Source organism: Oppia nitens, unplaced genomic scaffold (genome assembly GCF_028296485.1).
Source record: "Oppia nitens isolate AA-2021 unplaced genomic scaffold, nextdenovo-longstitch-racon4-pilon3 scaffold4_pilon_pilon_pilon, whole genome shotgun sequence".
Lineage (NCBI taxonomy): Eukaryota > Metazoa > Arthropoda > Arachnida > Sarcoptiformes > Oppiidae > Oppia > Oppia nitens.
In genome coordinates, this window is record NW_026533232.1 from 1177049 (window position 1) to 1194134 (window position 17086).

Genomic DNA, 17086 nt, shown 5'->3' on the forward strand with positions numbered 1-17086 from the left:
AAATTTATTATCTCTATATTAATATTCAAATTTGTATTAACTTTTACAAAATATTATTATATATATTTATAATCATTTTTAATATAATTTATTTAATGTATTTGACTATTTTAAGTACAGTAAAACTAATGTATTTTATAATACAATAATATTTATATTCAAATTTAAGTTATTTGATATTTTATAAATTATATAACTTGTAATAGTTATTCTTTAAGATTAAAATATAGTTTATAAAAAATAAATGTCTGATTAATAATTATAATATTAATAATTATTAATAGTTAAATAAAATACTAATTCAAAATAAATATAAAGTTTATTTTTAATAAAATTTATAATAATTTTCTATAATTAAGTATTATTGAAAATATTTTTGTTTGACATATTATACTGTATATCTAAATGAAATACTATTTATTAATATATTAAAACAATTTTATTAATAAATTGCTCTAAATTTAATTATTGAATTAGAGTTTAACAATAGTAATATAAAATAAAGTTATAAATTATCAATAACTTATAAAATATTAAATATACGATAATATTAAATATTGATCAATAGATTGTTAAATAAAAATTTTTGAAGCTTTAATGACTATAATATAAAAATTAAACTTTTAAAATAAGTTAATACCAATCATAAATTAGACTAATTATTAAGAAATATGTGGTACAAAATCTACAACAATATTCATATGAAATATAGTTATTGACTACAAATAAGTCGCCGCAATAAATGCCAATTTGTCGATCACTTAACCATTCATTGAGTTTCATAAACAATAATCGGGTTTTCAATGATAACCTATTGCCAGATCTGACAACAAATCGATGTAATAGTGGCCGCAATTTATGTGCTCCGGAGTTGATTGTAGCGCACATGTAGTTCAACATAATAATCATTGCCATTAGATTAGCTATTGATAATATGCTTAAAATTCTCCATGCTAAATTTGTTTGCTTGGTATGTCCTAAATAGACAAACAAATTCATCATTGGTGTTGCAATAACTAATGTAACAAATATTATCCAATTATATAAGCCATTAATTTTGCCAATAAGTTTACAAATAGACTGGTAGTCGATCAGCCATACCTAGTGTTGGCAAAAAAATAGAAAAATTTATAAAATAAATAGAAAATTTCTAGAAAGTTTCTAAAAAGAAATTTCTATCTAATAAGTAATCTATAAGTAAAAATAAATAATTAATTAAACTATATTAAACAAATATATATAATAAAATGAATAAAATTTTAAAAAACTGGTTATTATTAAATTATTATAATTATTATATATATATATATAGGTATCCCATTTGTATAGTACTGTACTATACATATATAATTTTATATGTATAGTATTATATCTTATTAAAATACTGGTATTACAATAACTATAGATATGGTGATCCCATAGTATAATATTAAAGTTAAATTTCTATAGAAATTTTCTATAAACTTTCTATTTGCCCATCTCTAGCCATACCTGAAACTTATTGATATCAAATGTATGCATAATATTTGTTAGCAGTTTGTTATTAATTTCATTTAGTTTTAGTTTAATATATAGCATTGATGAATATAATATTATAAAATTAGCAAACGATGATGCTAGTATATAATAGAAACTAATAGCAGTTATTGGTGACCATAATAGTACACTAAATATATTGAAACCAGGGATACCTGTCAACAATGCATAAAATGTTGAACCAATATATATTATACATAAGATTTGAAAAAATACAATTAGCATTTGTTTTAATAAATAGTTAACTAGAAAATTTATGCGCTTGCTAAATTTACGATAATTATCAAAATTTAATTCAAAGTCACCATGCTGATTTTTGATACCATTCACTATTGTTATTGAATGTAAATTTTGATTGTTTTCATGATAGCTGAATATAATAACATAAACCAAATTTATTAAAATTAATAGACTACTCATTGTTGATAGTATAGTATGATTACTAAATAAATAATTGGCATCCGATGTCAACAAACGGACAGTTAGATTGTCAGCATATAGTGTGTTAACAATGAATATCAACATTAATATCCACATTAGTAACTGAATTACTTGTCGATTACGGTAACGATGTTTTCGTGGTTGTCTATCATTGCAATAGTTATCAAAACTTTCAAAATTATAAACATAATTATTGACACAAAATTTTTCCAATTTAGCTAAACTATTACTACTAGTATTTTGATAATTATTTTTTAGATTTTTAACTAAATTTTGAATAAATTTTTTAGATTTTAAATAATATTCGATTGATTTGATTATTAAAAATTTTATTAATTTCATAATATTAATAGTTTTCATATTGATTTATTTAAAAAAATATGATAATATAAATTATATAATAAAAATTTTACAAACAATTTTTTATGTTTTAACTTAATATTATCAACAACAAAAAATACTTAAATTAAATTTTTATAACTGAATAGTTGTGGTTATTATACAAATTTAACAAATTTTAGAGCAATACAATAGTATATTTTATCATTAATATTATTATATGTTTTTAGTTAATTAATTAAAGTTATTCTAAGTAAACAATAAATTTATATATATATATATATAAATAATTAATTTTTGCTATTAATTTTGTTGTGCAATTAAACATTTTATTTTTAAAAAGTAATCAATTTTTTTAGTTCATATAAAATTTATATTAATTACTGCCACTAATTGTTATTTTTATATAACTTATAATAAAGTTTTATATCTATTTTTTATAATATTATATAATACCACTATAAGTAGTGTGTGATAGATCCTAAACAGACAAACTTTTTTAATAAATAAAAAACAAATATAATATAAAAATAAATCATTATAGAAACATAACATACAAACATTTTGTTTAAATATTGGTGTTACCAGGACAACGAATACCCGGTACAGAATCCGCTGGCCCTTATTGACATATAGAAACTGGTGGTCACTTATGTCGGCGAAACAATCGGCATGGGCAAGGCGTGGCAAAGTCATAGATTTATTCAGTGCGACGATCGGGTTTGCCATAATGGGTTATTGAAACCCGAAGCCATCAGACCAGCATCTTCGTACTTGCGTTCACCGAAATCGACAATTGGATTAATGGACACATATTTGGTTTGCATGAATGGCCAATCGATATCGACTCGTTTTCGATGACTTTACGGCCAATCACCGAAAAAGATATCATAATTTGGTAGTGGTTGCCAGTTCATCGACACGGGAATGACACACAGATTTCACCAACACAGACAAGCATACATATAAAAAGTATATTATCTCTATATCTCTCTCTATATCCCTTTCTTTTAGTTATCAGATGCACACACACAAATACATACCACTCGTATATTTTTAAATTTTTTAATTGTAATTTTAATAATAATCATTGTTGTTACCATATTGATCACAATGGCTTTTAGATAAATAACCTGTTTTGGTTTATTAATACAGTAATAAAAATTACTATTATTTAGGATAGTTTTAAATAATTTATAGAAATTTTGTTAATTAAATTTATTATCATAAACTAATATTATATAACATAAATTTTATTTTAATAGATTATATTTTTTTATTTTAATAAATATTTCTAGTTTATAAATACAAAATAATAAAATAAAATATTGTATTATAAGTCAACTGCAATTTTTTGCTGTTGTAATAAATGTTAAATTCTTAATTATTTGGTTGACATCAATGAAAGCTTATGCAAAACTTATAAATTAATCCCTGAAAATTTCCTATAAAAGACAAAAAATTCATAATTCATCTATTAATTTTGGTCTTAATTATAAAAGAGTATACAAAGTTGAAAACATTTATTTAGACATTTATCTAGGATATGGTGATACTTCAAATAAAAATTATTATTATAATATTAATAATATTTTTTATAATTATATATGTATATATAACACTTTATAGCAAAATATAAAATATGTAAAAATAACAAAATATAAACTATAAATAATATAACAATAGAGAAAAAGTAGAAGAAAGAGGAGAAAACAATAAAAATCGAACAATAGAAAGAAAAGAGAGGGAAACTAACAATAGATTTGGTGGGAACACCAGATGGTTCCCACCCTGATATCAGGGTAACCGATATGTGAACAGACTATATGAGCTATATGAGATCACTTTAGCTCCAACTGTCTACCAAAATTAGTGATTAGTTTGGTGTGGCTATAATAATAATAATAAAAACAAATGACTGGCCAACAATCTGTTTTGCCACCGGTATCTGAAAGTAATTATAATACTGTTGACTAGATGTATCACAGCCAACAAGTATTATATTTATTATATTATATTTCTCATATCTCTCTCAATATGCTTAGATAGATTAATGGGTCAATTTATTATAACCTAAGATATGTATATGAGTCATATAAGTTTTTTGTGAGCTAAATAAATCAACAAAATTTTTGTATGTTATGTGTTTGTAATGATGTATTGTTAATGGTTTTAACGTTTATCTCGAAATACCCAACGCTTGTAATAGGCGTCTTTGTTTTTGGCTCTAATCTGTAACTCTCTTTGACGATCAATATTGTTTGGAGTGGCTACAGTTGACTCTCTTTCAGAAGTCTTATGATCAAGGACACTACCAATTCTTACAAATAATTCTGCAAAAAAAATAAAAAACAAAAATTATAATCAATTTTAAGTTTAAAAAAATATGAAATTTTAAATTGCCGATGTTTACCTTTTAATTGCATTTCCATAAAGTGTTGATTGTTTGTCGACTTCAGCTTTATAAGCCTGTGGGTGCCATCGCTATTGTTGTACTGAATTGTTTTTCAAAATAAATATAACTTAAGTTTATCTATTTCTTACTCCATCTATGAATTAATTTTTAAATATATTTTAGTTTAAGTGCCCGAAGTTAATGGCTGGTCACTCTGTACTTGTTTTTTATTTGTTAAAAAATTTGTCTGACTTGGATCTATCACCCACTACTACTATAATATATATTACATTAATATACTATTTTTTAATAAAAGACAATTAATACAAATATTAAATAAACTTACTATTCTTTAAAATTATTATCAAAATAATAATAAAATTTTATTATTATTAAAATAAAAATTCATAAAATTTATTATTTGCGACATAAATATATAAACAATAAGTTGATTTTATTTTTGTTATCCCAATCAATATATTATTTTATATAATAAACTAATTAAAGTATAATTTAATAATTGATAAAAAATAATTGAATAGTATAGCAATATTTTTGTGTAAATAAAATAAAAAGCATTTAAGCATAAAAATAATAATAAATATTTATTTTTTTTATAAAATAAATTAAAATACTTATACATTTTTATTGTTATATTTTGATAAAACAAATATTAATACTGTAAAAAATATACAGTATTATTTAAGATTATTTAAGTTTTTTTAGTTATATTAAATACAGAAACTATTAAATTATAGATAAATAAATTTAGTTTCAATGCATTTGAGTTATTACTATGTATTTATATATACTGTAATTTGCTAATAATTAATTAGCTAATTATATTAAATACTAATATTTCTAGCATTTATAAGTGAAAAATAGTATATTTAATACCAATCGTAAATTAGACTAATAATTAGGAAATATGTGGTACAAAATCTACAACAATATTCATATGTAATATAGTTATTGACGACAAATAAGTCGCCGCAATAGAAACCAATTTGTCGATCACTTAACCATTCATTAAGTTTCATAAACAATAATCGGTTTTTCAATGATAACCGACCCCCAGATCGGACTACAAACCGGTGTAATAGTGGTCTCAGCTTATGGGCTCTCGAGTTGATTGTAGCGCACATGTAGTTCAACATCATTATCATTGACATTAAGTTAATAAAAGACATTGTGCTAATAATACGCCAAAATAAATTTGTTTGCGGATCTGTTAGCATATAGATAAACAAATTCATCAAAGGTGTGGCCAGAAAATAGACGACAACTATTATACTATTGTATAAGTGATTCATTTTATCGATTAGTTGGCTTATATCCAGGTGCTCGATCAGTCGTATCCTAAATTGATTTATATCTACTAAACGTATTGTAGCCAATAATTTGTTATTAATTTCGTTCAATTTGTATACAATATAAGCCATAGATGAATACCATATTGTGAATATAGCAAATGGGACGGCCAGCATAATGTAGAAAGTTATGGCAGTCAGGACAGCCCATAGTAGGACATTGAAAATATTGAAACATGGTATACCTGTCCACAGTGCATACAGTGTAGCACCAATATAAATTATACATAGTATTACAAATAGCAATAGAAATATTTGATTCAATAGATAGTCGGCTAAAAAATTTATGCGCATGCTAAATTTTCTATAATTTCTAGTATTCAATCTAAAATTATCATGGTTATATTTGATACCATTGAGTATCGGTATTGAATATAAACTAGAATGTTTTTCATGATAACTATTGATAATATTAACGGACAGTGCTATCATTGTTACCAATAGACTGATAGTCGATAGTATGTTTGGATTGCCTAACAAATAGTTGGCATCCGATGTTAGCAAACGTACCGTTAGATTGTCGGCATAAATTGAGTCTAATATAAATCGTAACATTGATATGAATACTATGAATCCAAGCACCTGTCGATTACGGTATCGGTATTTAGATGGATGTTTACCATTGCAATAGTTTTCGAAACTATCAAAATTGAAAATGTATTTATTTACACAAAATTGTTCAAGTTTATTTAAACCATTATTAGCATTTTGATATTGAAATTTTATATTGTTAATTTTGTTATTAAAAAATTGTTTAATTTTTAAACAGTATTTTATCATTTTATATACTATAAAATATTCAATAATTTTTGTCATATTTTATTTAACATTTAAATATTAATTATAAAACATTTTATAAACTAGTATATATTATATATAATAATATTAATAATAATATATGTATAATATATAGCTTATACTTATATTAAAGTATATTAAAGTATACTAATAAATAAATTTTGGTTTTTATTTTAAAATTAATAACTTAACTTAATATTTAGTAAAATTTTTATATTTTTGTTGATTATTTTTATTGTATATTATTCTATAGTATAATATCATTAATATTAAAGTTTTTGTTAATGAATATTACAATAAAATTAAAAAATACATTTATAAATATATTCACAATATTTTTATTGAAAAAAACTAAAATTAACAAATAAAAATTATTATTAATAGTACAATATACCGTAAATATAAAATAAATTATATATTTATTTTTATTTTATTACAAACTTAATACATTTAATAGTAATGCAATAATAATAATAAATAAGTAATAACTAAAAGTCATAACATTTGATTTTTAATCATTTTATTTGTTTATTTACAGAATCTAAAAATATGAATATTTTTTACATAATATTTCTCTATAAATTAGATAAATTTAATATACATAATATTTTTTTTTATTTTGTATCAAATAGATTAAACATAATTTGTATATCAATAATATACTAATTTAAACATATTTTATAGTAATATATACAATAATTAATACTGTATTAAAACAAACAATATTTTAATAATCATTGATAAGAGTAATAATTAGGAAATATGTGGTACAAAGTCTACAACAATATTCATAAGTAATATAGTTATTGATGACAAATAAGTCGCCGCAATAAATGCCAATTTGTCGATCACTTAACCATTCATTGAGTTTCATAAACAGTAATCGGGTTTTCAATGATAACCGACCGCCAGACCGTCGTACCACAAATCGATGTAATAGTGGCCGCAATTTATGTGCTCTCGAGTTGATTGTAGCGCACATGTAGTTTGCAATAAACGTCATGGTTAAATAATTGACCAGACAAAATATACATACCAGTCTAAACATTGGCTTAGTATCGCTATTGTGGCTCAGGTAGACAAATAGATCCAGACATGGCGTCGCAATAAAGTAAAAAAATAACATAAGATGGCTAAACATTGTATTCAATTTAATAATAATTTTGCAAACATCCCAGTGATCGGCAATTGATTGTTGAAATTGATATAAATTTAATCGACGAATACTTTGAAAAATATTTGTATTAATTTCATTTAGTTTTAATATCAGATAAAACAATACTATATATGAAAATGTTATATTTATAGATATTATACAAAGTACATAATAATATGTTATTGGCAATATAATAGTCCATATTAGTACGGATACTATTTGAAAACCTGGCATACCTGTCCACAGTGCATATAACATTGAGCCAATATATACATAACAAAATCCCAAATACATTGCTATAGTAATATAAGTTAACAAATAATTGGCCATAAAATTAATTAATAAACTTATTTTACGATAATTTCTAGTATTTATAGAAAACTTTTCCGATTTATTTTTGATACCACTGAGTAATGTAATCAAATATAATGTATAATGTTTTTCATGATAGCTATACATTTGTTTAGACGCCACAGCATATAGAGTTCCCAAAATCATTATCGATGACTGTATGTTGGGATGTCCTATCAGATGGTTAGACTCGGATGTCAGGTACAGTATCTCAATTTTATTGCCATATATGGCACTTAAGATATATCTAAATAGTTGTATTATTAGCAAAACATTTAGCATTTGACTAATTAAACAACGTTTTTGAGAGCGACTACAGTCACTATTAATATAGTTATTAAAACTTTTGTTATTAATTATATAGTTATTAATACAGAATTTTTCAATTTTTTCCAAACCATTGCCGGCGTCTAGATATTGATTTTTGATTGCTTTTAATTTCAATTTAATCGATTTAATAACTATATTCAAAAATAAAACAAAGTTTTTCACTTTGATATTCATTGTAATAATTTTTTAATATTTATTATAGAGTAGTTGTTTGTATTATTAGTCTAATGTAATAAATAAATAAATAATTGTTAAGAAATACAATTTTATTGTTTTAATTATTATTATTATTTATGATTATTAGGAAATATTGAATGTAAAAAGTAAAATAATATTATTATTAATAATTTATATAATAAAATAACAATTATTTTATTAATTATATATTTGTGTGTACACTGTAATATATATAAAAGCAAAAAATTTATTTATAAATAAATTATCAATAGTTATAAGTAATATAGACTATAAATTTACATTGTATAGATTAAATATAATATTTTTAGCTAAATTTCTAGTTTTATTTAATTTAACAAAAATAATTAAAAATAATTTAACCTTAATTAAATTTTTTTAAAATGTAAGTTAGAATCTTAAAAAATTTCAACTTTATTTAATTATTAGAAAAAATGATTATACAAAATATTAATTAATAAAATAAGATAACAATATTGATATAACATATCAACAACAAAAATAACTGTAGTTTCATAAAAATGGGTTACATATGTACTTATTTGTAGGACTTATGTTTTGTAAAATAATTACTAAAAAACAATTTTTATCTCTCTCTCTCTCTCTCTCTCTCTCTCTCTCTCTCTCTCTCTCTCTCTCTCTCTCTATCATATCAATAACAAAAATAATCAATTGTTATAAATTTATAATAATATATACAATAATTTATTTTAGCTTTACTATTATATTAACAGAAAAATAAAAATAAATTTATTATAATTAGAAATTTTGTTTTTCAATTAATAGATAATCTTAAATAATAGACATACAGTACAAACACGAAATGTTAATTAAACTTATTTTTCATATTATATTTCTATTAACTATTTTATTGCCAAACATACCGTTTTTGTTGGCCAGAGATGACGGACTAGCGCTGACACCGCCAATGGGTTTCCTATCGTGGGAACGGTTTGCCTGTCAAACCGATTGCGACCGTTACCCGCACTCGTGTATCAATGAACAGCTGTATAAGGATATGGCCGACCGTTTGGTAGCCGACGGCTACAGAGAGTTGGGCTACGAATATGTCAACGTTGATGACTGTTGGAGCGAAAAACAACGGGACTCGAGTGGCCGGTTGGTGGCCGACAGGAAACGATTCCCGAGTGGTATCAAAGCGTTGGCCGATTATATGCACGCCCGTAGACTCAAACTCGGTATCTACGGTGATGTGGGCAATCTGACTTGCGGTGGGTATGTATTGTATATTGATGCGCACCTGTTTATGCGATATATTTGTTTGTTTTTATTATAAATAAATTAATACAAATAAATTGAAAAGCTACCCGGGTCAAAACAATCATACAGCCGGCGGACACGACTACTACGATTTGGATGCACAGACCGTTGCCGACTGGGGTGTCGACTCGTTCAAGTCGGACGGCTGTTACGAGGAGCCGCTTGACTTTGATAGGCTGTACCCTAAAATGGATAAAGCGCTCAATGCTACCGGTGCGCAAAATTTTTGTTGTTGTTTAGTATTTAAACTGTTAACACATAATAATAATAAACTAACAAATAATAGGCCGCAATATGGTATTCATATGCGAGTGGCCTTTCTATCAGTACGTCTACCGCAATATGACCCCCGACTACGAGGCCATTGCTCACACGTGTCACGTGTATCGCAGCTATAAGGATGTGGTCGATTCGTGGGCCAGTATTGATGAAATTATTACATATTATGGCACTTATAACGATCTGTTCAGAAAATATAATGGTATTGAGAAAAAAAAATTATTTATTATAATTATAAATAAATATTGTTTTTTATTTTAATTTAAGGTCCCGGTCACTTTTCAGATCCAGGTGAGTAATTAAATATTTATCTATCTTTAAAATTTTTTGCTAAAATTCATAGTAAATTTGTTGTGTATATTTTAAATATTTAAATAACTCGTATTATTGATTAAAAAAAAACTCATATTAATATTTTTAAAAATCAATAATTATGTTTTAAAATATTATAAAAAAACTGTAATATATGAAATAAAAGTAATTATAAATTTCTAAATTATTTTATAGTTGCTAAAATAATTAGTATAGTGTAAACATTTCTACTATTTTTATACTAGTTGATTTAAAAAAAAAAATAATAATATATAATTATTTAAATGTATTTTACTAAAAAAATATACTATTAAATTATTATCTTTAAAAACATATACAAAAAAACTGTATATTTAAATACAGATGAGCTAACAATAGGCAATTGGGGCCTATCCTGGGAACAGAGTCGCACCCAAATGGCAATGTGGTCCATGTGGTCGTCACCGTTGTATATATCAACAGATTTGCGTAAATTGAGGCCCGAGTTTAAAGCAATACTACAGAACCGGGCGGTCATTGCCGTCAATCAGGACAGACACGGAATTATGGCTAAGCGTGTGTTTGCTGTAAGTTTTTTTTTTGTAATTTTTTGGATTATTATAATTGTAAAAATTATGTGTTTACTTAATGTCTACAAACTTATGAATTAAATAATTTGTGGCTAATGTTTTCATTTTATCATAGGATACTAATCGCCAGGTTTGGGTTAAACAAGTGGAACCAGTAGTCAATGGACAGTGGTCTTATGCAGTGGCATATCTCAATAGGGAACTACTTGGCGATGCCATATATGTAATTATTATTTATTAATAAAATTTTTTTATATATAAATTATTAAAAATTAAATAACTTAATTTTTAATTTTAATTATGATTTTCCGAAACCTATCTCTTAATAGTTTTATTTGTTTAATAATTTATAAAAATAATATGTTTTAATTGTATTATTTATATATATTATATATCTATTAGATGTCGCACAAGTTATCGGATCTGATACCAGACACTAAACCGGGGGTCAAATATGAAATACACGACCTGTTTCTCGATGAGGGCAAAGAAATATTGGGAACCATTACCAGAGATGATCAGTTGGAACTGCTAATCAATACGGCCGGTGCCGTACGTATGGTTAAACTTTTAGTAAAATAAATATAATATTGCAATAATTTTACAATATTAAACAAAATAATTAATTTTTATTTATCAATAAAAATAACAATAATTTTAATATAATCTAATAAAAAAAATTATTGTGTTTATATTTATTCAATTATTTTTTTCAAAGCTCAAAGTTAAATTCAAAACAAAAATAAATTTATTTAATAAAGTATTAAATATTAAATATAACTATTAAATTTATATTTATTTGTTTTAAAAAAAATCTTAAGTTCTAAAAAATATTTTTGAAAATTACATTTAATTATATTAAGAATTAATTTAATAAATGTTTTATTTGATATATAAAAAATAATACAGTAGTTTATAATTTTATCATTATGTTTTTTTGTATTATGATTATCAATCAATTAATAATAATGTTTTTTATATATCATCTTTGTTGGTGGTTATAATGTATAGTACATTATATAGATTACAAGTTTTACTGTACTTTAATTATTATATAATAATATTGAATAGCAAAACAAATATATATATATATATATATATATATATATATATATATATATATATATATATATATATATATATATGTAAATATAGAAAAGTTATTTTAATGGGAAAAACTAATAAAAGTAAATATAACTAAATTTCAATCAATGTTCCCATACTTTTGACTATCTATTCCTAGAAACCTATTGTCGGTATCTCTCGAACAACCCTTTGAACCCAACCCTATGTACCACTTTTATCACAGTTTATACCTTAAAATATCAATTAAAACTATTGTCACACACATACACAAACACACATACATTCATTTCAATTATATCTTATACACAGATATCATACATATTTCTAAAAATAAGACCACACTTTGAAATGTGGGTCAAACTGACCTTCCAGTGGCCAACCATTCAATACATTTTATTATATGTTAAAACCCTATATAAATGTATGTCAAACAATAGATACGTATGCGTTGTATACCATAGTCTATGCTTATAGACATCATATCATATATGAAATACAAATATTTCATATCAAATGTATTTTCAATAATAAAGTTTTAAATAAAGTTTTTTCATTTTCACTCAACACATCGACTGCAATTCATTTCAATTGTTTTTTATAATTCATACCATATTTTTACGCCACGACATATAGTCGGCAGGATTGTGACCACAATCCCGATCAATGAATTTAAAAGTTTTCATTAGTGCATCAGTTTTTATATTATTGTTAACTGCAAGTTGTATTGTGAGCGCCGGTATATTCAGTAGACTATACAGAATCGGTAAAAAACTTGTTGTGCCAACAGTTGCCGTCGACCTAACCATTAGATCAGCCGAAGAAATAGTGAAGGCTATTGACAAAAGTGATAAACATATCGACGAGCAAACCATCGCTGCAATAATCGCACTCCTGAAGAATGGCACCAAAGAGAAACACCCGACAGTCAACTCAAACAGCACCGGCACCGACACCAACAGTACAACCGATGAGACAAACAAACACAACAACACCCAACACATCTCCACAAGACGTTGATCCGCCAAACAATGACAACACTCGCCCAACACAGCAATTGGTGGACATCGATGACAGCTCCGACACCGAAATTTACGATTCATCGCATATCAAGCCATCAAACAGTAAGCCTAAGATTCAAGTATATAAAGGTTTAGGAGATAAGATCTCAATAGAAAATTGGTTTAAACGCTATGAAATGATAGCAAAATATTATAAGTGGACAGACAGTGATAAGGCTATACTATTAGGTAATCATCTCGAAGATGATGCTCTCAATTGGTATATCGAAAACTTCGATAACCAAAGTTTTGATTCAATCAAAAATAAATTACTGTACAGATTCGGCATTGAATCTATTGAACCCATTGTAGAGTTTGTAAACTTAAAATATGATGTAAGCCAAGGCATAAAAGAGTACTTTGAAGCAAAGCGACGATTAGGTGTAGCGGCAAAACTAACTGAGTCTCAGATGATTCCCTTAATGATCCATAATTTACACCCAAAAATGGTTGAATGTTTCACGGCTGTGAAACCAAAAACATTTGCAGATTTTTATACGATAGCAAAAACTGCAGAAAATAACTTAAAGCGCTTCCAATCAATTGCTAAATCAAATGCTGTGTCAAACAAACCAATAGCAAAGCAAAAATATGACCAAAAATCAGATAAACCAAAACGCAAACCCCTGTCCCCTTGTTTTATATGTGAAAAGCTTGGACTTAAAGGCCGGTATCACTGGTCTAATGAGTGTTTAAACAAAGGCAAACCTAACACAACACAGACAACTAATGCTAAAAAAATTAACAATTTTGAAGTCAATAATGACATCACAGAGTCTGTCGAAAATGACATCAATTCAATACATTTAAACTAAATAAGAGACCTAATCATCAAAAACTAATCAAAATTTATGCTATTATTAATAAACAAATATTTTATATTATTTTTGATCCCGGAGCTAATGTTAGTGTCATTAGTGATCAAATAGTTAAAAAGTTAAAACTACCATTTAATAAACAGATAACACATTTCAAAACTATTAATAATTCAAATTCATGTTTAGGTCTCGTAGATATTACATTAACCATAGTTTCACTAACTCATGTATGTACAGTATATGTCATTCAAAAATCTAACCATAATTTTCTATTAGGTTTAGATTTAATAAAAAAATTCAATTTACATATGAATAGCAATTATCAGATTATACAAACATTTACAAACAATAATATCACCCAAACAGATGAGATATTATCAAATTATACAGAAAATCAATGCATTGACAATAATTGTCACATAAATACCAATGAGATGCTTATCTCAAACCCTTTAAACAGTGATCAGCAAAACAAATTGCATGCAATCCTAACCAAACATTCAAACATATTCTCAATAAATAAATACGACATCGGGTTAATAAACACCGAAAAATGCACAATAAATATCACAAACAATGTCCCAATAAATTTACGTCCGTATCGGTGCTCACCATCGGATCAACAGGTAATCGATGATCAAATCGATAAATTACTAGAAAAAGGATTTATTAGGAAAAGTGTCAGTCCATACAGTTTCCCTATAACTCTCGCTTACAAAAAAGACGAGGGTACAAAAAGCCGGCTAACCATAGATTATAGGAAACTAAATAAAATTACAATTCCCGACAATTTTCCGTTCCCGCTATTCAATGACATTGTAGACAAACTCATAGATTGTGAGTATTTTACAACCCTAGACATAACTAGTGGTTTTTGGCACATAAGAGTTGACCAAAAAGATATACATAAGACAGCATTTGTCACTACAAATCAACACTACGAGTGGCTAACTATGCCGTTCGGCTTCAGGAACTCTCCTATGATTTTTCAGAGAGTTATACAAAATATTTTAATTAAATATAATTTAAATAATTTTGCTCATAATTATTTAGATGATATCATAATACATTCAAAATCATTAACTGATCACATAAAACATATTGAGAAAACATTAAGTGCATTAAAGTGCGAAAACATAAAATTAAAATTAACAAAATGTAAATTTGCAAAAAATACTGTACAATATTTAGGTCATTATATAACTAAAAACAAATACACACCAATAAATGATAACATTATGGCAATTAAAAATTTCCCTAAACCAAATACAGTTAAACAACTGCAACAATTTTTGGGAAAAATCAATTTCTATTATAAATTCATACCAAATGCATGCAAACAACTAAACCCATTATATAATCTACTCAAAAAAGATACTCAATTTAAATGGGATACCGAATGTGAAAATTCATTCAATTGGGTTAAAACATACCTAACAAACAAACCAGTCTTATCTATATATGACGCAAATAAAGAGTGCATACTCTATACCGATGCCAGCAAAATAGGTACCGGAGCCGTGCTTAAGCAGATGCAAAGTGACGGTAAACTACACCCGATAGGCTACTTCTCTCGTAAGTTATTAAACTATCAGAAAAACTATAATGTCTCAGAGCTTGAGTGTCTAGCACTTGTCCAGTCGCTCGACTACTGGCACCATTATCTCTACGGTAATCAAGTGATTGTATACTCAGATCATAACCCATTAAAGTGGTTAAACTCAATTAAAAAACCGACAACACGTTTGTTCAATTGGGCTCTCAGGATAGGACAGTATAATCCTGATGTCAGGTATATTACTGGTAAAACTAATATCGGTGCAGACCTATTGAGTAGAAACCCTGTACTCGAAGGTAATGATAAATACTGTACTACAAAATTTCTCAATATATTAGAGCTAACAGATAATTGTCAAACATTACCAATAAATATCATAACTACAGACATAATAGTTGAAACACAAAAACCATTCATTAAAATATTACCCAAACATTGTGTTCTTGAAAACAATATCATAATCAGACAAAAGGCTGACACCAAACGTATATACATACCCGACCCGCTCATACCTAAACTATTAAGTATTGTTCATAAAAATTATGGTCATATAGGTGCTCATGCTATGACACAATTGATTTGTAGCGCATATTATTTCAAAAATATACACAATCATATCAATGATTATTTAACCAAATGTTTAGTTTGTCAAACAAATAAAATTAGTAGAAAACAAAAGTTGGGATCACTGTCCCAAATAGGTCCGGCACAGCAACCGTTTGATATCATATCCATTGATACAGTCGGTGGTCTGGCCGGGTATAACTCAAAGAAACAGTATATTCATGTAGCTATTGATAACTTCAGTCGCTTCCTATGGAATACCGCTTCCAGTACTCAAAGTGCTAAGGATTTTATACAATTAATCAAAAATGTTTGTCAAACACATAAACCAAAACTAATTCTGGCCGACAGGTACACAGGTATCAAAAGCAATGAATTTTGTAATTTCCTTGAAAAACACAACATTAAAATCATGTTTATTACAACAAATTGCCCGCAATCTAATGGGTTATGCGAACGTATAAACCAAACATTAGTTACTAGACTTCGCTGTAAAATCAATGATAATAATCAATCAATTTGTTGGCCAAAATTACTAAACCATTGTACACACGAATACAACAATACAGTACATTCAACAACACAATACATCCCAAACTATTTATTATTTGGCGTCAAACCATTTGACCACTACATGTATGGATCTCAGG

General features: G+C 25.9%; 1 protein-coding gene across 1 annotated transcript; it reads left to right on the top strand.

Annotated features, from left to right (window-relative positions):
* The first annotated feature begins 9698 nt into the window (after window positions 1–9698).
* LOC128959830 (alpha-N-acetylgalactosaminidase-like) lies at window positions 9699–11934 on the top strand. Its single transcript, XM_054305846.1, has 7 exons — window positions 9699–10147; window positions 10236–10405; window positions 10479–10673; window positions 10739–10762; window positions 11147–11349; window positions 11468–11575; window positions 11755–11934. Exons 1-7 carry the CDS (start codon window positions 9735–9737, stop codon window positions 11932–11934), a joined length of 1293 nt encoding a protein of 430 aa, XP_054161821.1. The 5' UTR covers window positions 9699–9734.
* Window positions 11935–17086: the final 5152 nt, after the last annotated feature.